We start from the raw sequence: 20824 nt of genomic DNA, 5'->3' as shown, positions 1-20824 counted from the left end.
ATGATTTGGGGTTATTAAAGTAACAGTCTGAACTTCTTGCTTCCCGTCTCAAGAAATGGATTTTGTTGGCCAAAGAGACAAAAATTACGACCTTTAGAAAAAGAAATGTTACATTTTCTGCATTCTACAGTTTGGAAAATTCGTGGTGTGGAAGAAACTTGATATTGAGCATAATCCCAGTGAGTGGCGCCTATTTATTGACTCATCTAAATTATTACACAATGGAAATTTAAAACCGTCTATACCAGTTGCTCATTCTGTGGAGATGAAAGAAGCTTATAAAAATATTCGCTTGCTTCTAGACAAAATTAACTACAAGTGTAAGTGGCAGATATGTGGGGACCTGTAGGTGATGGGAAATTTAATGGGACTTCAGGGAGGGCTTACGAAACATTGCTGTTTTCTTTGTCTACGGGACAGTCGAGCAGTAGGTCGCTATGTAAAAAAAATTTGTGAGCAAGAAGTGAGTTTCAGCCGAGATCTCAAAATGTTAATTTTATACCCCTTGAAGATCCCAAAATGTCCTTCTGCCTCCCCTTCACATTAAACTTTATTATTGATGAAAAACTTTGTAAAGGCTATGGATAAAGAGGGTGATGGATTCAAATACCTTAAGGAAATCTTTTTCCAGGTGAGTGATGCCAAAATGAAAGAAGGTATTTTTATTGGGCCAAAAATAAGAAAATTACTGGACGATGACAATTTTGCAAAAAAGCTCACCAGTCAGGAGCTTAGAGCATTTGTTAGTGTAGTGAAGGGTTTTTGGGCAACAATATGAATCTAAACTACCAACAGTTAGTTGATGAACTTCTAGACGCCTACAAATCCCTTGGTGCTCAAATGGAAATTCGGGATCAAGAACCATGGAATTCGGCCGTGATGGGTGATTACTGTTTTTTCAAATTGAAAGTGCAACCCGTTATAAAAGAAAAAAATAGAGCTAATTAATATTTAAAGTGATTTTTTTTAAAGTTTTTGTTTTTAATAGAAGTGAGGCATGTTTATTAGATGTAAACTATAAATATTTTCAACATATACGATTTAAAAAACGTGAAATTATTTTATTAATAAATTGTTATAATATATTATATATTATTATAAAATGTTATAATTATTTTTTTCATATTTTCCTATTTGTATAGGTCCATTTTATCACAATATGCTGTTCATTCTTGTGTTACTACAAAAATTTTTTGTCGACCAGTGCTATTAAAGAACAATTGACACTCTCCTTGTATAATAAATTAAAAATTATACTTTTGTGATTCAGTCAGGAAAACCCAACATTGTGTATTGCAATATTTGCAACGTAATTGTATGGAGTTCGCAGTGTAAATAGTGTGCGCAAATTGTTTATTTAATAATGGCACAAATATTCCAAAATAGTGAGTAAGAAATAAATACTATTATTCCTGTTTGTGTCAAGAAAATTTGAAAAGTGAAATTCAGTATTTATAGGTTATGTATGTTTATAATTTTGGATTATTATCAATCAATTACAGTTTTATTCCTATTAAATAATACGGGGTGGCCCATTAGTATGTGAAAGTGCAATAACTTACTTAAAATTTTTAAATAAAAGTTGTTATATTTGCACAGATACACATTTCTAAAATATTTTGAGGTAGGTAGGTTCAGCCTAAGCTTGACAACATGAAGTAAACTTTTTTTGTTTGGTAAATACGAAGGTAAAGGATGGCTGAAATGTCTGAACAGAGTATAAGTTTCGTTTGGGGTTCGGGGAGTTTTTTAGATAAGCATTAATTCAGAAGATTTTAATTAGCAAAAACTTTAAATGGAACCTCCAGTATATTATTTTACCGTCTTATAAAACTATTTTATCCTTTCAAATTATGTCTGGTAATGTACACTCTAAAATTGACTGTTTTAGTTTACAAGTATACTCTGAATGTGACGTTTGGAATACTTCTAGTTTTTGTGACAAAATCAAACCAGTAATTTTATACCTTTAAAAACTGTAATAAAATGAATAGTGTATCTACAGGTATCTAGGGTTTAGATGATACTTATGTAAATAGCTATGTTCCAAATTTTATTATGAATAAATTCGAAAAAATATTGCATTATCACCACTCTTGCTTATAGACCTAGTTCTATGGTTAGAATTACTTATCTCCAAAAAGAATAAAGCTGGATGTCATCCTGGACAGTAAACTCTACTGATAGTCCCATTTGCAGCGGCATCACGTCAACTCGGTGGTTGCTATGGCGCGAGGTAGGTGAAGCACCAGTTCTTCTATCATTACGTGCTAGAAAAGCTTAGAGCATTGTTGCTGAAGCTTGCCATCAATTAATGAGAATTCTGGGAATCAGTCCTCTACGAATACAGAAATAAAACTAGCTAGGGTCTTTTCTGAAATCTGTTAGGTTAGATTAGAAAATCTTGATGGTCCGCAAGCACAGCTCATTTGTCTGGACCCACTAAAATGGGACCGGAAAAGCATCACTAGCAGGACTATCGAAAGGCGGAAACAGGAAAACAATTTAATGAGCTCGGACAGGATTCAACCTTTTTCACAGGAAGGAATATCACCAGCGGCGCACATAGCATTGCAAAGCATGACCCCCGGATAAAGCTGTTTCTGGGATACGCGAATCCTCAAATACTGGAAAGCCTCCATAGGCTAATAAATATTATGCTTGAACTATATAGAATAGAACTGACAGATATAATAATCACAGATTATTGTAAAATAACAAGTAATAACACCTTAAAATCAGACAGATATGAAAATTGCGATTGCAACATAGTTTTTGAATAATTTATTTAACCGTAAATTAGGAAGATTCGATTTAATTTTTACTTTTTCAGAAGCCTCACTTCAGTTAGTAGAACATCCTATATCCCAATATAGATTTTTATACAGTTCTGAGGCGATAACGACCAGACGTCCAGCGTTGAAAGGTTTAAATTCTAATAATTTTGGAAATAAGACTCATCCTACAGTAGAAATTACAAATTGTTCAGGAAGTGTAATTATTAGATGTTCCATTTATCAGACAAATGCATTTGGTAAAGATTTTTTACCGCATGCTAATGAATTATTTATGAAAATTGGTCAGGATCTACACTACGATCCTCATCATATTATTGTTGGACCTGAAAATGGCTATAGAGCTGTGTAAGTAGATTAATATCTGTGTTAGTTCAAAACCATAAATAGCTGAAAATTCTATTTATACCTAATAATCATAAAGAAACGCAGGGAATCGAGATTTTATAAAAATAAAAACTGTGTATATGTAGCATCACCAGCCTTGCTCTGTGAGAAGTTATTCTGATCTTTTCTAATTAAGTTATAGGCTTAATCGAGTCTACGAATTATGTTTAAGCTTAAGTTTTTCTCATCAATTTTGTTATTTTTCATAATCTATACCCACTTTTAACTTATCAACTAATCTTTTTTGCCTTCATATTCTAGTTTTGAGTTTATGGTTATTTTATCTATTCTTTTTTTACTCCGACACTTCTCAATATCAATATATATATCTAACTTCTTTCGTATCATTATTAACCATGACTTCTTCTATAGATTGTTTACACATAGTAACTGGGTAAACTAAAAGATTTAACCTACAGCAATTGAATAAAATATTCCCTCTTATTGAAATTCAGAGTGTTTCATAACAAATATTATCAATGTTTTGTGCAGTTGCGTGCAGATTTTGTTGCATAGGGGACGAAACCTCTATCCATATTCTTTTGAAGTGTAAAAGACTCTTTCTGAGCACTGCACCTGGAAGCGCTTGAAATAGATGACGAAGATCTCTGGCAATTAAAGCCATGTTACATTCTAGACTTTTTAAAAGGAGTGGGATTAACAGTTCAGCTGCAAACACTGGGTTCCCCAGTACCACAGCACAAAAGGGGGGCACGATAGATCCTTTGGGTCACAGTATATAAGAATATTTTTTGTTCAAATTACTAGAAGTGTGGAGTAGTCACTGACCTCCATTTTTTATTCAAGTGTTTCAATTAAAATCTCTAATTACAATGAGGACAATTCTTGATGAATAAGCCTCAGCATTTTCTATTTTCGCATCTACTCGTCTATATTATCTCTTTTTTCTCTTTTTAATTAACTTATAGCTAATTGTTTCATTGAGCTATTTTCATTCTCATCTCCATACTAACATATCCATACATGCTGTATTTATGGGAACACACACACACATATTATGCGAAACCATAACATTTAAAAGCATCCTAAGCCCTGCAGAGAAAATAAATCCTATATCAGTACCGTTCGAAATCAATCCAATTCGATATTGAGAATTCCTTCCCAAAAAGCATCAAACACAAAGTGGTTCTCTATATCTTATTGCTAAAACAACATTATGCTGCAAAATTGACTTTTAAGATCTAAGTTGTCTTTCTATAATTTCGAGGATTGTTTTTTATATTACTAAATTGTGTTTCAGGTTTAGTAATCTGCTGATAACAATGACTAAAACAAAAGATGTTGTATCAAGTTTGGTAAGAAAAAAAAGTCAACTGAAGAAAGAACATATCGCAAGAACAGAAGGGTTCATTAGAGAACTGAACGCCAAGGAGTTGGAGGAGGTGTGTAATAAGTTATGAATGATATAAAAGAAAGAAAATCTGAAACAAAGAACAGGTAGAATTGTATCAACAATGATTTCAATTCCTCATCTTTTTTGTTTCAAAATTGTATTTTAGTGCCTTACTATGTAATTTTCGATAAATAACCACTAGAGTCCGTTTGATATGGTGAGAGAGAGCATCAAATGTAATACAATATTGATCAAGAACTTGCGAAGATAAAGCTCATCTGATCGACTCATCCAAGTACACCTTGTGTATATTTTCAGTTTTTTATGATCTACGACGGATATGAATATGTTAACTCTGACATTGAATCATAAAGTTTGACATTTTTTATTTTTAACGTATTCAGAACGTGTTATGATACGAGTGCTTTTTGAGTTGCTTATAGATACTAAACCAACAGCAGTGTGCAGCAAGTCGCTGCGACTTTTGCTGATGAATCCCCGACCATTGCTGGTTTTCCGAATTCAATCGTGGTCGCACTTCGGTACAGAATGAATTCCTTGACGGTCGTCTACAATCAGCTGTTGTGCCAGAACAAATCGATGCTGTGCGTGAACTAATATTGAGGCATACTTCGACGTTAGTTCCATTCGCATATATTCAATATTGCATGAACATTTGACTATCGAAAAGATTTGTTCGCGTTGGATACCGCAAAATTTGATAATCGCTCAACAGAATGCTTGTGTCGATTGGTGCAAAAAATGCTAAAAAAATTCAATCACGGTGCTTCAAAAGACATCTATAAGATCATGTTCATCCAGTTCATCCAGAATTTTTGTTTGTTCTCGACTATAACTGTTCAAAATAGAAGAATTCTTCCTGGCGAAATATCAAAATGGCAAACTTGTCATGTCTTGTCATGGGCTAGTAAGAATAATCGTTTCACACCTCGTTAAGAAATAGCGTCATACCCCTCAATCGCACATGCAACTCGAAAAATACATTAATATCTTTTTTAGATTTAATAAATCTAAAATTTTAGCAAAACAATTGTTAGTTAACTCTTTAGGAAAATTATGAATATATCTGTTTCAGATACAAGAATTAGCTGAGACAGAAAGTAAACATATTAATAGTCACGTAATATGTTTACGATTCGATGCTTTTAGCGAAAAAAATGGAATTTTATATCCCATCTGTGAACCCCTTTTTTCAGAACCTGTTTTCAATATCTGTAAGTATCTTATTAATCGTTATACTAACAATTTATAAATTTATAAATTTTTGGAAACCCATAAAAAATACAACAACCTTTATAAAATAAACGTTATTTGAAACAGAATGGCGTCAAGAGTGATAGATCTCCAAAAATAATTATTTGATTGAGCAAATAAATTTTATAAAAATATAATTCAATATTTTAAGCATCTTATATACAGTGCAGAGCTCGAAATAAAAAAAATTAATATCTTAATCTTAATATTTTTTTTTGAAAATATGTAAAATTGTAAATTTCGGGGAAAATATTTCGATGAAATTCTTAACCGTTCTACTTCTTTCTATACTTCATTGTCAAATCCATATGATGTTTATGAAGTACCAACTTTCAAAAGACTATGTGTAAAATTTCATGACATTTCGATTAGTCAGAAAAAAGTGACAGCCATTTAAATGAAGCTACTTTTGTTATTTCAAAAACAATGGATTCAAAAAAATTTAATGTGTTAATTTATCATTGCTTCTTGATGAAAAGAAATACTGTACGAGCTCATGGTTTCAAAAGTGTTATCCGGACTCTGCTCTATCGAAAAGAACCATTTGTTATTGGTTTGTTGAACTTAACGTTGGTGTACAGTCGTTACTTCAGAAAACATAAAAAAAACACTGTTTCACCAAGACAATGCACCGAGTCGCAAGTCGATTACAACGATGGTTAAATTTAACGAATTACACTCTGAATTGCTTCCTCATCCACCGTATAGTCCAGATCTTACCCCTAATGACTACTGGCTATTCGCTGATCTCAAAAAATACTCGCCGGTGTGAAGTTATTTTCTGAAACTGAAGCCTATTTTGAAGCAAAAGATAAATCCTTCTACAAGCATGACATCGAGAAGAGTTGGAATGATTGAATTGCTCTTGAAGGAGATTACATTGATGAATAAAATCATTTTTTGACAAAAAATTAGCTTTTCTTAGTTGGTCACACGACTTGTTGAGTGATGTGTTATAAGATACACCGCAGCCACCAGAAAATCGGTCGTAACTTGCAGTTGGCACGACTGCCAATCTGTAGCAAGCTTGAAAATAAAAAGTGGCCTCTGTACGATCGGTTTTACAGTCTCATTAAATTCTTTCTTTCGTTTTGCTTCATTGTTTGTTTGTTTGTGAGTGACATAATTTTGAGGTACATAAACTTCGTAAATCCCTTTCAAACTTAAAACACTTGCTTAAAAATTATAAATTGATTTAAAAATCTGACATTAACCCCAATAATTCATTAAACTAAGCACTTCCAAACGAAAAGGAATATTCTTTGCACAAATATATATTTTTGAGGATTCATATCAATCCTTTTACATTCGACACTTTATATGTGTCATATGTCTAGAATTGATTTTACTTTGACGCCATAATTTTGCACTAAATTTTGTTTTGACTCTTCTCAGGTCGTTATTAAAACTAAATTTAGGTTCATAAACATTCAGTATATAATTTAATCATCGACTAGAGGCAAATACCATCTTAAAAATTATTGAAAATATTTGCAATTTCGATAATATAGAATCATCAATAATTTTCTAACAATGTAAAAGGCGAATATAATTTATTTATTTTTTTGACTCAACTGCATAAGATTGTTGCAGTCATGATGATTGTATTTAGAACATTTTGAGCTGAATTGGTTCTTCTTTGCATTTTTTTTCTGAATAGTTCAACATTCAAATGTTTAAATAGATTTGTACTTGTACATACATGAACATTGGTAAGAATCGTTTACTTCTAGAACCACACCTGACTGAGTGTGCAGTAGATGATTCAAACAATTTATGGAACAATTAAGTGAGCTACATAGAGCATAACATTTAAAACATTATTTCTATTTTTTAGACATGGTAAGGAATATTTCAAGACTAACAGAAGATAATACAACTGCATTGGTCTTTCTCAAGTTTAGAAATCAAGAACTCATTAGAGGTACGTTTATCGCATAGGTTGAGTGGCTTACAGACTGCTTTAAATCAAACCGGTTTCTTTCGTTTTCGCTTTTATGTTATTGATATTTGTGGCATCTAAGTCTTCTAAAATTAATCTTTCACATGACCGAAATCTCACGGATTTATATCCGGACTACTGTAGATATCTTTTTTCTTTAATGATTCTTATCTTTGAGCCCGTCATATATTTTATCCTCCCTTGATTAAGTACCCATTTTTGACACACACAAATTGATTCCAATTACTGTAGTATATATCTTTATTTTTTTTACTTTTTTTATCTCATTAATTTATAGAGTAGCCCATATGTTTATTACCTTTTGCTATTCTAGTATGAATTTCTTATTTTCTAGAAACTAGCACAGGGTTGCACAGCAAAATTTTTCAAATTTGAATATTCAAAAACAATCGTGTGATAATTTTGAAAAATAAGTATGAACATATTGGAACTTCCTCTGCTCAATAAGGGCGATTTCAAAGAACTACTTGGAAAAGTCTGCTTTCTGTATTTATTCATGTTAAGTAGTTATTCAGTCATTCACATTTTATGTTAATTTTGCTTATTCAGGTATTACTCCTGAAAATGATTCGAAAATATACATGTTGAGTCGTGTCAACAGCCGCGCCAAGGGAAATGCCAATGTAACTTTATTAGTTAATTTGGATATGGAAGGTAAGTCCCATCAATCTAATTCTATATTTGTTATTCCAAAAAGAAATTAGTAATCTTTATCTACAACTTCAACAAATTTTATGGATCACCAAGAAAATATTGATAAATAATGACGAACAGGACTTTCACCAATTGTTAATTAGAATCATAATGATTTATTTTGGCGCAAGTAGACATTGAGTGTACGGTGGCTGCTATAGCGTTGTACCATTTTGTGTATTTTACGATTTTCCATCTTGAGTTCTGTTCATTTTTCGTACAAGATAAATACTGCAACTAATCCAATTCTTTTTAATGAAGTCTAAATGCGTATCAGTATAAGAATCAGGGAAGTATGCAAGAATTTTATGGACCGGCAGACAACGCAAAAAGACTTCTTTTTTTCGAAAATATGTTGTTCGTGTGTTTTATTTAATATAAGACGTACTAGTCGTTGTCACTATGTGAGAACGATTCTACTCAATGCTAAAAAGTACCCCTAATATTCACCAGTAAAAGCCAAAGAAAAAAATCTTGAATCTTTCCTGGCTGATGACATGTTACCGTCTTCCAAGTCGAAGTATTGGCTATGCTGTGATGGAGACTAACAATATTTAATCGACGCCATAGAAAAACAGTGAACTCAATCTGCTCGAATAGCAGAGGTGCTATAAAAACCTCCACGGCTGGAACGGTGTTTTTGTTCTATTGTGAGCAAACGCGGAACCTATCTTGCGCACAGCTTTCTCATGTCCAAATTTTCAGTTAATATGCGATGTATCGCACTTTTCGAATAACTACTATGTCTGCTAGTCTATTTGGTCGATCACTGCGCTGCTGGTCTTCGCAGGTCGTACGGCCTTGTTTAAACTCTGCTGCTCAATATTTTACTGTTGATAACGAAGAAACAATCTCACCCAAAGTATAATCTAGTTTAGCTTTTATATTGGCTGGGATAAGGCCTTCCAAATAAAAGTATTGTATCACATAACGATGACCAATGTTTTCCATGTTTACAAATTCACTGAAAATGTTCACTATTGAGGACTCCCTAACAAATACTGAGCAACGTGGCATCTTCAATCTTGGAACATATATTGTATAGATTGTGTACTTTCTAATACAGTGGTATTTTTAAAGCAACTACCGCCATCTCTAGATCAGGCCAGGTACTTTTCGGAGCATCCTCGTATGACATTACTTCCAAGATAAGTGTACCTATTGTTACTATTCATTCCTACTATAAATAGTTTATGTTGATGTGTTATTCTTTCCACGGTTGCATCTGCACTATCTACTCATTTGATGTACAGATTTGTTATGATTTCATAATCTTGAATATTTTTAGATCAAAATATCTTCATCTCATTTTAAGGTAAAACTTGATTCCTCGAAAAAACATGTATATCTATTACGGCCTCTCATTTGGTAACAAAGTTCAATCTTTCTCCATTATAACAAATAGTTTTTTAGATAATACTAGTAACATCAAAGTTCGCTTCTTTGAACTGGACAATGAAGGTAATTTAGTTTGGGAGGATTGGGGAAGAGAAGTGAATGTATTTCATCATGGAATTGTGATTAAGTAAGTATGTTTTCTGTTATACGAAGTATGTGAGAAAAATAATGAGACTGGCAACACTGCGGGGAATATTCCTTCGTTGTTTTAGAGGTGTTATAGAGGCATTTAGAGCAAATGGTACTTTTTCTCGAATTTGAGATTCAGACTTTTAAAAAACAGAAACGATTTCTAGAGAGCATAATTTTCAAGCTAACACCAATCATTTTTGGAAGGTCAAAAAGACTTCAAAGATCAACTTCGTTTAGAGAGACCTCTAACTTAAAAACATTACACAAAACTTAGAAAGATTTGTGCCAAAAACTTCACAATTGAATAGAATGCCAATCGGTTAAAGGTGTTCTTGAGCTTGTTGTCTGATTTTTTCTTTTTCGCGAAATTGGAATATGTTCTGAATGAATGTCAATTTTGGAACTATGGAAAATATTCTGACCGATTGATATTGAAAACTTGCTATCAATAATACTACTACTACCTCGTAAGCTGTTCAAGGGAGGTAAATCAGAGACAGTCTCATTAGTTTCCACACACCTCCTATCACCATAGATCATTAGATTATATAGATCTAGCCCAGTGGGAAGTTAAAATATCTGAAAAAATCAATAAATAAAAATTTTTCCCATAATAATAAACCATAATCCTCTTTCTACAATTTTCAAACATTAATAGTTTTTTGCATAACCATTTTAAAAAAAAATCAAACTTTCCTCAACATCCCTCAATCTGCTGAGTAATAATGTACAATTCAATTTAATTTAAAAAAACTTTTTTAGTAAGTGAAGATGATGCATTTTAGACATCTATCGATTCTGTATAGCATAAAATATAGTCATGTTGCTCTATATACATAAAATTGTTGACATTTTGACCACGATGAAGCTTTGGATTTCTACCTTTAGCTTAGAGATAGAGATTGGTCAGCGCTCTGTTCGTAGAGACCTGAAATTTGTAAAAAACATAAAAGAAATAGATCGCACGGCTCAATCAGCAAGGTCACAAGAAATCCATTATCAAGTTTCTGGATCTTGAAGTCGAGTCGTACAATCTTATCTGGATCTTTGTTCCTAATCAGCAACTGATTATGAATTTTATTTATATTTCTGAAATATAGTGAATATCATTCATTGCTTGTCTATTTTTAAGGTTGCTCACTCCGGAATACTACAATCAAGATATTACCACACCTGTCAATGCTTTTATTGAATTAGTACGTCCAATGAGATACATTAGTCCGCAATCAAAATCTTTTCGCTATATTCCCAATGCTACTATCTCGCGCAAATATGTACACGAGAGACGAAAATATCTAGCAGAGAAACGAAAACTGGCCCGTACTAAAGTTTTTAGTGACAACGACAAACTTCATAGCAGGTTATCTGCGGCGATTAGCAATTTACAAATAGATCAATTTACTGATAATGCATGTACTTCAAGAGGATTCGGTGAAGATCTACCAATAGCTGTCAAAAATTTCAATTCTGTTGAGTTCAAGACAATGTATTCACAGTATCAACAAAAATTTGCACCCCATTTTAAAAAATTAGAACTTGATAATTCGAGGTCTCATGGTATTTCACAGTCTACATGTCAGTAAGTTATTGAACATAAATAAAATATCGAAACAGTTCTCATGATTTTCTGTAGACACTGTAGAATCAAGGTGACAAAATCAATCATTAATAATTATACGTATATTAAGGTCCATTCAAAAGATCCCTAATTTCTTCCTGGTCTGTTATCTTTATCATGTGATGGTCATGCTGTAGATTTTTAGATACTAAATCACTGAAATATTATTTTGAAAAATGATATTGAATTAAAAAAAAATTACTCACCAAACCAGCATGTGGTAAACAGTGTAACTCGCTGTTTGGTGAAATTAGCAGTACTATGAGCTGGAGAATTGTTATGATGTTAATTAATCTTACGTATACCCGTTTCTGGACACCGTTTTGAAATTTGAATTCCCTATTGTCATTGTCTTCTTAGAATTTCTTTCCTAGCAGAGTGCAACAACTAGTTTTTATCCAAACGTCGAACGTCGAATTTTTGTAGGTGGCAGGTCCCCTTCTAATATTAAACCCATGTAGACACCCTGAATGTTTTAGCTACATCCGTTATCATCATCCTGGCTGCTTTTTGCGTATCACTTAGTGATGAAATTAAGCGTAGGTGATCTATATTTATGTGGCTGATCCCATCCATAGGTCTTCTCGACTTTGTCATAAGTCACTCGCTTTTTCACAGCTTCAAAGTTTTCTGGGTTAACGGTAATGGGCCAGAACGAGGTTCATCTCTCCTCCCTCTCTAATTCCGGATTCTGGATTAAACATTATTGCTCGTTAAAGCAAGTACTGGCCAAATCATTCCACTTAAGATTGATGAAATTCCTCTAGTAGTCCTTTTTTAAAATAAATATTAGCGTTCAAATCCCGATGAGCAGGTTCCATTTTAGTATAAAATTTGACACTCAGTTAATTTGTAGTGCCACCCGTAGCGGAACTTCTACTGAACTGATCAAGCCTTATCCGGATTATAATCACAACAAATGCCAAGAATTCCATCGAGACTGTTTTAGAAGGCAGTGTAGCCTCTAGTATGTCTAAAAATTACTAATACAATTTTCGTACATAATCCTCCCGTAGAATCTTCATAGAAAACACTAAATTATATGAATAGTTTTCTTCCAAATCGTCTATCATTCTTTTCAATAGTTCGTCAAATGAAGAATGTAAAACTTTTCGGAACTATGATCGGGTTAAGTCGATTATGATCAGAATGTTCGGAAACTAACCAAGATCAAGTTCATTGTCGGTCGGAAACTGATCGAGTTGTAGTTATATGATATGATCCTTTCTATCCTCATAGACCGGTGCCGTTGGGTAAATACGATTAGCTGACGAGTTTGTCCATGGTTTTTTGAACTTGAAGGCATCGTAAATGACTGTCTACTATTAATTAATTGATATTAATTCTCATGAGCAGCGTGATTGATTGCGGCTTTTGTACTTTTCGGTATTTTAGCATAAAATAGCTTATTAGTATTGTACTTTTATGCAAAATCCTTGTGAGGATGTAAATCGATCATAACTGCTCGATGATAATTATTAAACATCTATAATTTATCATAAAAAAATTAAATATTAGGGAAGAATTAATACAAATAAATATAAAGTTCTTGTATATCATATAGTTCTGGGTTAGGATCCGCTGATAGTTGATCTATCTAAGCCCGGGTTATGATTTTCAAAAAGTCCTCATGATATACGAAAATTACTGAAAAATTTTATATCATTTTTTTGTATTTACCCCATTAAAATGTGAAGTGAATTCGAAATATGTATTTGATTCACAACAGGCTGGATTCAATACTGTTTTTTTTTAATTTATGCTTTTTTTGAGACCAACATGAATATACTAGGGTCAATGTCCAATTAAGAACCGTTTTGTAATGGAATTTTAACTATGAATGCGTCAAAAACAAAAATATGAACATGTTTTCACTTTTCAACATATTCACCATGATACTAAATGAATTTTTTTCATTATATAACTAACGTAGACGACTTTATAAAGCTGTGATACTCACTTCTGGATCTCATTAACGAAGAACTGTATAAACAGACAGGTAAAATAGTTACTTCAACTTTTCCCCATTTTCCAAGTGGTTTTCTCATAGAAATTCTTAAAGATTTGGAAACAGATAAAAGTCTAATGATGCTAAGTCAAAATGCAGGTTGATTCAAAGTTTCGCTATGAAAATTACGTATTTGTTTTGGTCGCAAAGTGAGGCCCAGAATTGTCGTGAAGCGAAACGTGCCTGCTTTAAAACAGCCATTTTGGATGACACTTGATAAGGTTCTCGATAGAGAGTCCATAATTTTTTATATCGAAGTTTCTAGTTTTAATTTTGTGGTCGGATCATGAGTGGTGCCACTTTATAGATTGACGTTCACTTTCTGATGTGTAGGACGCAATCCTCATTCCATCAGCGATTATAATGTGGATAAAAAACTCGTCACCATGCTTGTGATAGCGTTCCAAAAAGTCAAAGAAAGGACTATTCGCTTGGTATTCTGTTGATATATTCTGCAACCATTTCGCACATTTTGTAGTGAAGTTTATCAATAAAAATGTGATAAACCACTGTTAAAAATTTCCGATGAAGCTCGTCAAAAGTAGGCCGTCCAAATCGATCTTCATCATGACCATATGTCATTCCTACGTTGAAAAGCCCCACATCATTTACGCATATTTCCATTAACATTCACCATAAACTTCAACAAGCTACCGATGAATTTTTGTGACACGAACTTTGTTTGCTTTGAAAAATCGAATTATTGAGCGAACTATGCAAGATTGCTGATTGGAATGGACACAAAAAAAAACAGTTCCACCATACATCCAAAGCTAGAAACCTGAAACGTAATGGTGATCTAGTGAGACATTGGAGAAGAATGATATATTATAAACCAACATCACTGGACAGTACGCAATCGGTTCTTACTTTAAAAATGACTCTCTTATGTCCATATTATAAGTTTATATTACAGTTATTTTTAAGATTATCTTGGCAACTTATCTCACTTAATGAAGATTATATCACAGTCACTGCTGATGAAGAGTTAATGGCAGTTACAGTGCTAGAAGAAGTGATACATTTCATTAGCAGTGTACATACACCACAACAAGCTGTTCAAATGCTAACTCGCCTTTTAGGAAAGAATTACGTTAAAAAGTGAGTATTTTTCACTATCAAATTTACAAATTCCATGAATATACGTAAACATACAGAATGAGTTTTATGTACGGAACGCTTCAATTATCTCGGAAGAGGTTTGTACGATTTTTATAATTTTTCGAGCGCAAGCGTCTTGTTTATTTGTTATTTCAAATGCATCGCACTATATAATGTTCCCTATACCTAAATGCCATAATTTCAGAGTATATTTATATTTACAGTATCTTTACCAAAGTTAGTTACAAGAAATATTGTACATTTAATAATTTATGTGCTAATATAAATCTCGTAACAAGGTCTAGTGTCAGTAAATTAGTAAAAAGTTTAACAAAACTATTGCTGTAAAATATTTATCCAAATCATGGCGCAGAAAACCTACAGCCGAAGACAAATCTTTAAATGTTTGTGACAAGTTAGAAGTAGATCCACACTTGAGTACTAGACAAATATCCAAGGAAGTTGTGAAGTAGAAAAATTACCACTTTTAGAGAACATACAGTAAAGGCAATTACAGCAGATTCTGAAAATGTTGTCTATTCACTTCAATACAACAAGCCATGCGATTTTTAAAACTTTGCAATACATTTTTCAACCTTCCTGACTGCTTTTCTTATCTCTGTGGTGATCCTATCTTTTAATTCCTGATTATTGGCAGGTTTTGTTTTACAAACGATCTTATTTAAGTGACCCCACAGGAAACAGTCTAAAGGATTCATGTCGGGTGATCGCGGGGGCCATTCGATAAAACCACGCTTTCCAATTCATCTTCTGGGAAACACATTATTTAGATATTGCCTCACCACAAACGCATAGTGAGGTGGGGCACCATCTTGTTGTAGTCAAATATTGTCGTTTGGAATATTGTTATTGTCTGAAAATTTCTAAGAATGAAGTTTTTTTTTTAAATATAATTGAAATACAGTAATTATACTACTCTACACGAATTTGAAATGCGTGAAATATGTGCAGATCCTTTTCTGAATTTTAACTAATGCTATACATCCAATTTGCTTGAATGTAGATAGTAGAAGTTTGATTTCTGATAGATTTTTTTGCAGCGCAGTACATTATATATCTCGAAACATTTTTATTTAAATACCATTTTTCAAAAACTTGAATCAATCTACACAAATGGGAACTTGGGTTACAAATTATCTTATTTTTATATTTCAGTGCCTTGAAGGTTTTCATTTGCATGAATAAAAATCAAATAGCTTTATTTTTCATAAAAATTATAGCTTTTTATAAAACATTTCATTTATTGGAGACAGAACATAATCAAGGACAAACACCGTTACACACCGCTATTATTTGTCGTAATGAATCAATAATTAGTTCCTTGTTATTATGCGGTGCCAAAATTTCCTCAGTAGATCATCATTTAAATACATCTCTACATTTAGCGGCTAAGGTAAATGCATCTATACAGATTTTGGGAATGCTTTTGAGGGATGATAGCGAGCACGAGAAAATAAGCGATATCTTAGATATGGAAAATTCAGGTAAGTGATTCTTGAAGATTTTGTATATCTTCTTTCCTCTTGTGAGTTTGTTCTTGAATTTTTTTCTAGGTAGTACCAGTCTGTCAATAAATATACAATAATCTAGCAAAGTAAAACTACATAAAAATTAACATGATAGCTAAGAAGAGAGTTTTGAAGCCAGAAGAGTGGTTAAACAGTCTATCTCCCATCATATTTAATTTAGTGATGGAAAGCATACCAATAAAGGCAAATTTAGACAACAAAAATATGGCAGTATATCAATTATAAGATATAAAAAGTGCAAGGATAAAGATAGACTAATGATTACATCATAAAATTTGGTTCATATATAAGAGAAGGTGCCGGATACAACAGCCTGTCATATCTGGCTTTCATCGCACACGGGAAGAAAATAGCATGCCAAAAAAGCTTCTAACTATCCTTCAGCAATCCTAGTCCAGTTCAATGGAGCAACAGTACGGCAGTACTGCTACTGCTCACATCTGCCTTAAGTTTTTAAGTAATAGAGAATCGATAGGAATCAAAAGAATTTGTATTTGCTACACCAAACTTACACACGGTTAATTGATGTCTTCAGAGAGTCGTACAGACAGTGATGCTACTATGACTGCCAAGGATATACTCAACGACTGTACTTAACCCTAAGGAAACATTTACCTATCCCACAGATATAGCAAAGGAAGCTTTAGAGCTCTACCAATCTCTATCACAAAATATAATAAAATGTTGTTGCAGACGCAAAATAAACAAGACAAATAAAATTGTCTTAGAGCAATGGATGAGTGATGGATCTAACACTGTGGAGACCGTGAGTAAATCAATGACCAACATAGCCTGAAAAATACAACTTTCTGCAGACAGGGAATTCTAAAAATATTTTGGGATGCTGATGGCGTAATTTTTGTGGATTACCTGCGAAAGGGAATAATAATTATAGTTATCAAGCCAACTTAGTTCTAATGTACATAAAGTGACGTATCTAGTCACAGGTCCGCCATTGCATCAGCCGTAATAGTTCAAGCAGGCTTGGAATTAGTTGAGCATCAATGATCTTCTTCAGATGTTTCCTTCAGCGATTATCGGCCGTATTTAAAATTGTGTGGTACATTTTTTTTTCGTATGAAGAAGTAAATTAGTGGTTTGCGCAAAGGTTGAATAATCTTTTGGAAGTAATTCTGGCTGGTATGGAACCTATATTTCTTACTCCTTCAAGGGCTTTGCCGACAACAATCCATGGTTTGACACAAACTGCACTGTACACACTGCAGTCAACAATAAAATTTCTGCTTATCTGCTTATGGCTTTTGTAAGGCAAATATTCCATCATTGACAGGAGAAGAGGCCGCACGTTTGCTTCAAATTCTTCGCGGGGAAAACTTCTCTTGAACATGAATAAAGCGAGTGGCCCAGATGGATAACCACTAAACGTATTAAAGAATTGAGCGGCTGAGCTATGCTATGCAAACTCTTTCATATAAAAGCGGTCTTCTCCCTGCAGATGAAAAATTGCTCGGATTCAATCCATACCAAAAAAGCCATTACCAAGGTCATGGAGAAAGTTGTTAACCAGTAAATCTTGAGATATCTTGAGTCTGGTAACATCATCAGCAACCATCAATATGACTTCCGTTAACATAGATCAACCGAGGACCTTCTGGTCTATGTTACCAACGTATGGATTAAAGCTATAGAGAATTATAGGGATTCCAGACCAATCCCACTGGATATATAAAAGGCTTTTAACAAGGTTTGGCATAACAACCTTCTGAATAAATTAAGATCGTACGGTTTGTCGTCCTCACTTTTCGACTGAATTAGTCGCTTTTTCAAGATGGACACACATCAGGAAGGTTTGAGGTCAACGCTGATGTTCCTCAAAAATGAATCTTGTCACCTACTCTCTTTCTCTTGTACATCAACAATCTACTCGACAAAATCTAGCTTCGCCGATGATAGCTCGTCGTTGAAATCGACGCCACAGTAAACTCTCATAACAATAAAATCCGTAGCCAACACCACCATCAATACCGATCTTGATAACATTCTGGAATGGGGTGGAAGCAATTTGATTGAGTTCAATGCAGCAAAGACCCGGGCTGCTATTTTTATAAAGTAGGTTGGCACTGCAGCTTAGGATTTAATCCTGTCTGGACATAAAATATCACCATCACCGCAAATTCGCTTGTTAGATGTGAGGTTGAAAGCATAGCTTTATACTTCGTAACAGCTTCTAATCCGTCTTGTCAGTGATTCATCCATCTTTGGAATATTGCTCGCACATTCAGAGCTAAGCTCCCAAACATATCCTAAAGATGCTCGACTCAATACAATACTTATAGGCAATCCAGAGTTGCCCAGAAACTCGGACAGCTTAGAACAAAGACGAAAAGTCGCCGACCTGACTGTTTTACCGTTACTATCACGGTAAATGCTCTTTCGAGCATTATTTCGCCTAGAGAAGTTTTTACTAGACCCACTCGAGAAGCGGACTCGCTCAACTCGATTGTAATAGGGTTTAGTTTTTCATGTGTTTTCTGCGTTAGATGTGTTTGGTTGTATATTTTTTTGTTTTTTGTTAAGATACCTAGCAGTAATATATTTTTTGATTCACCAATATACTTTGCAATTGATTTTTATTCAAAATTACTCAAATATACTATTGGATCAATATGATCCAGCGCGACCATAGTTGGCCGGGTGCGACTACTCCAGGGATTCATATTAATAATACTTTAATTTGCTTGCTTCAATAATTACCAGTATAATTCCAGATGGTGATACCGCTTTGACGATTATGATCAAAGAAATAAAAAATTTGGAAGCCGTTAAGTTACTTTGTCAGAAAAGCGCAGATATTAACAAGATATGTCCGAAGAATGGTAATGTTCCTATAAGAATGGCTATTAATGGTCAAACAGTAGATATATTTGAGTATTTTTTAACTTTAGAAAATATAAATCTAAACATTGAAGATTTTATTGGTATATCACCTTTGACTGCGGCACTTGTTTCAACTAATTCGGAAATAAGATCTGCAGCTCAAAAATACATTGTGAGTAAAATACTATTTTTATTCATATATAATCATCACAAAATTATTAGAATAGCGTATAAGTTAAGTTCAATAAAACTAGAAACTAGGAGTTCTAGTTTGTTTTTTATGGTTTCATCTGTATCTTTGGCTACTTTCATATTGCAAGAAATACAAATAATACTTAAAGGCAACAAAATATAGAGTAAACAATGAAAGATAATAGAAAACAACATGAAACCACAAAATATGACAACAAAGAGCCCCAAAAGATATCAGAAGACAACAAAAAACAATAAAAAAGAACAAATGACCACAAACGGTAACGAAAGAAACAAAAATTCAAAAAGAAGAGAACCAAAAACAATGTAAAAAAAGAGAACGGAATACAGTACTGAAAAAAAAATCTTCGTTTGTACACATGCGAATGCTCCCAATTGATTTTTTTTTTGTTTATAAAAGGAAGTAAATAAAATATTGTCCAGAGACTGCGGAGCAATGGCACACATGAATATCAGGTCTTCTAAATCCATGCCAGATGATAGGTACCTCAACGTGATAGACAATCTCTGACTTGAAGGAATCGCCTCACGTATTTTCGTGTCCTTCTTCTCGATGTCTTGGCGGACTAAATCGAGTAGGTTATCGAAACTTTCTTCATGCTTAGAAAGTTCCTATAATCCTCTGGTTCCGAACTACTCAGAAAGTTAAGGAGATGTTGATGAGTGAAGCGGTTCCTCATTTTATACCATCCTTAGACCACCGTCTTTTTTTCTATTTCACAGCAACCAATGTTAAGACCAGGAAGCTCAAATCTACATTTGACACCATTATATGCTTCTCACTCCTCCACTTCTCAGCTTCGACTGAGAGTTTTGATGAAAGGATTGAGGTGTTGATTGAAGTAAACTTGAAGCTCCCATCAATCGGAGCCTCAAGCATTTTATCAAGCCGCTTGATAGTGTAGGGCCTCCTTTACATATTTATAATGTGTGTCTTCATACAAATGATTTTTTCACCTGGCCATCACGAAAATCCTGATTATAGGCAAATATCAGTCGTATAAGGCAAATCATGAGAACAAGTGATTGTTTTTCTTCACAAATTTATCCGCTTTAAAAATATCTAAAGCTAATTTTTTTTTGATACTTTCAGGATGAAAAAAATCGACAAATCGAAGAATTAGATGCTCTTTATAATGACGTTAGTGTTTTTACACCAGAATCTTGGGATATTTTGTCAACGATTTTTGATTGAATTATAAGCAGGACAGTACCCTGGATTTTCTTCCATAAGTGATAAGCAAAGTGTATAGATAATTTATACTGATTAAAATACGAAAACTGATATTATTTTTATTTATGTTTTCAAAACCAAAACAATGATGTACGGCTTGAGTAAAGAAATACATTACATATCCCATACATCCCGATCTTTAAATTTGTAACCAGGAACTTCGAATTGTCTTTGACTCTCATTGTATTGTCAGATGATAAAATCTGTTCTTCAACTTATTCTATTTACCCGAACTTCTTTTGGAAGAGGAATATAGGATGTTTTC

The 20824-nt window shown here is 33.3% G+C and overlaps 1 protein-coding gene across 4 annotated transcripts; it reads left to right on the top strand.

Moving 5' to 3' along the window:
- The first annotated feature begins 1225 nt into the window (after positions 1–1225).
- Positions 1226–20612, top strand: LOC130901999 (nuclear factor NF-kappa-B p110 subunit-like). Of its 4 annotated transcripts, none has more exons than XM_057813769.1 (12): positions 1226–1385; positions 2834–3143; positions 4444–4585; positions 5633–5771; positions 7649–7735; positions 8324–8428; positions 9881–9992; positions 11130–11576; positions 14551–14724; positions 15901–16229; positions 19004–19284; positions 20419–20612. In XM_057813769.1, the coding sequence occupies exons 1-12, from the start codon at positions 1364–1366 to the stop codon at positions 20518–20520; spliced, it is 2250 nt and encodes a 749-aa protein (XP_057669752.1). In that variant the 5' UTR covers positions 1226–1363; the 3' UTR covers positions 20521–20612. The 4 variants fall into 4 exon arrangements, with proteins under 4 accessions (XP_057669752.1, XP_057669755.1, XP_057669754.1 ...); XM_057813771.1 differs by having other exon boundaries at positions 1331–1389; positions 20419–20604; XM_057813770.1 differs by lacking the exon at positions 1226–1385 and adding an exon at positions 2003–2236.
- Positions 20613–20824: the final 212 nt, after the last annotated feature.

Source organism: Diorhabda carinulata, chromosome X (genome assembly GCF_026250575.1).
Source record: "Diorhabda carinulata isolate Delta chromosome X, icDioCari1.1, whole genome shotgun sequence".
NCBI lineage: Eukaryota > Metazoa > Arthropoda > Insecta > Coleoptera > Chrysomelidae > Diorhabda > Diorhabda carinulata.
This window is presented reverse-complemented; position numbering and strand designations above follow the sequence as displayed.

Coding starts and splice junctions, on each gene's coding strand:
- LOC130901999 (XM_057813769.1), top strand. CDS start 1,364: ATGGCACAAATATTCCAAAATA. Junction 3,144..4,443: donor GAAAATGGCTATAGAGCTGT/GTAAGTAGATTA, acceptor ATTGTGTTTCAG/GTTTAGTAATCTGCTGATAA. Junction 11,577..14,550: donor ATTTCACAGTCTACATGTCA/GTAAGTTATTGA, acceptor GTTATTTTTAAG/ATTATCTTGGCAACTTATCT.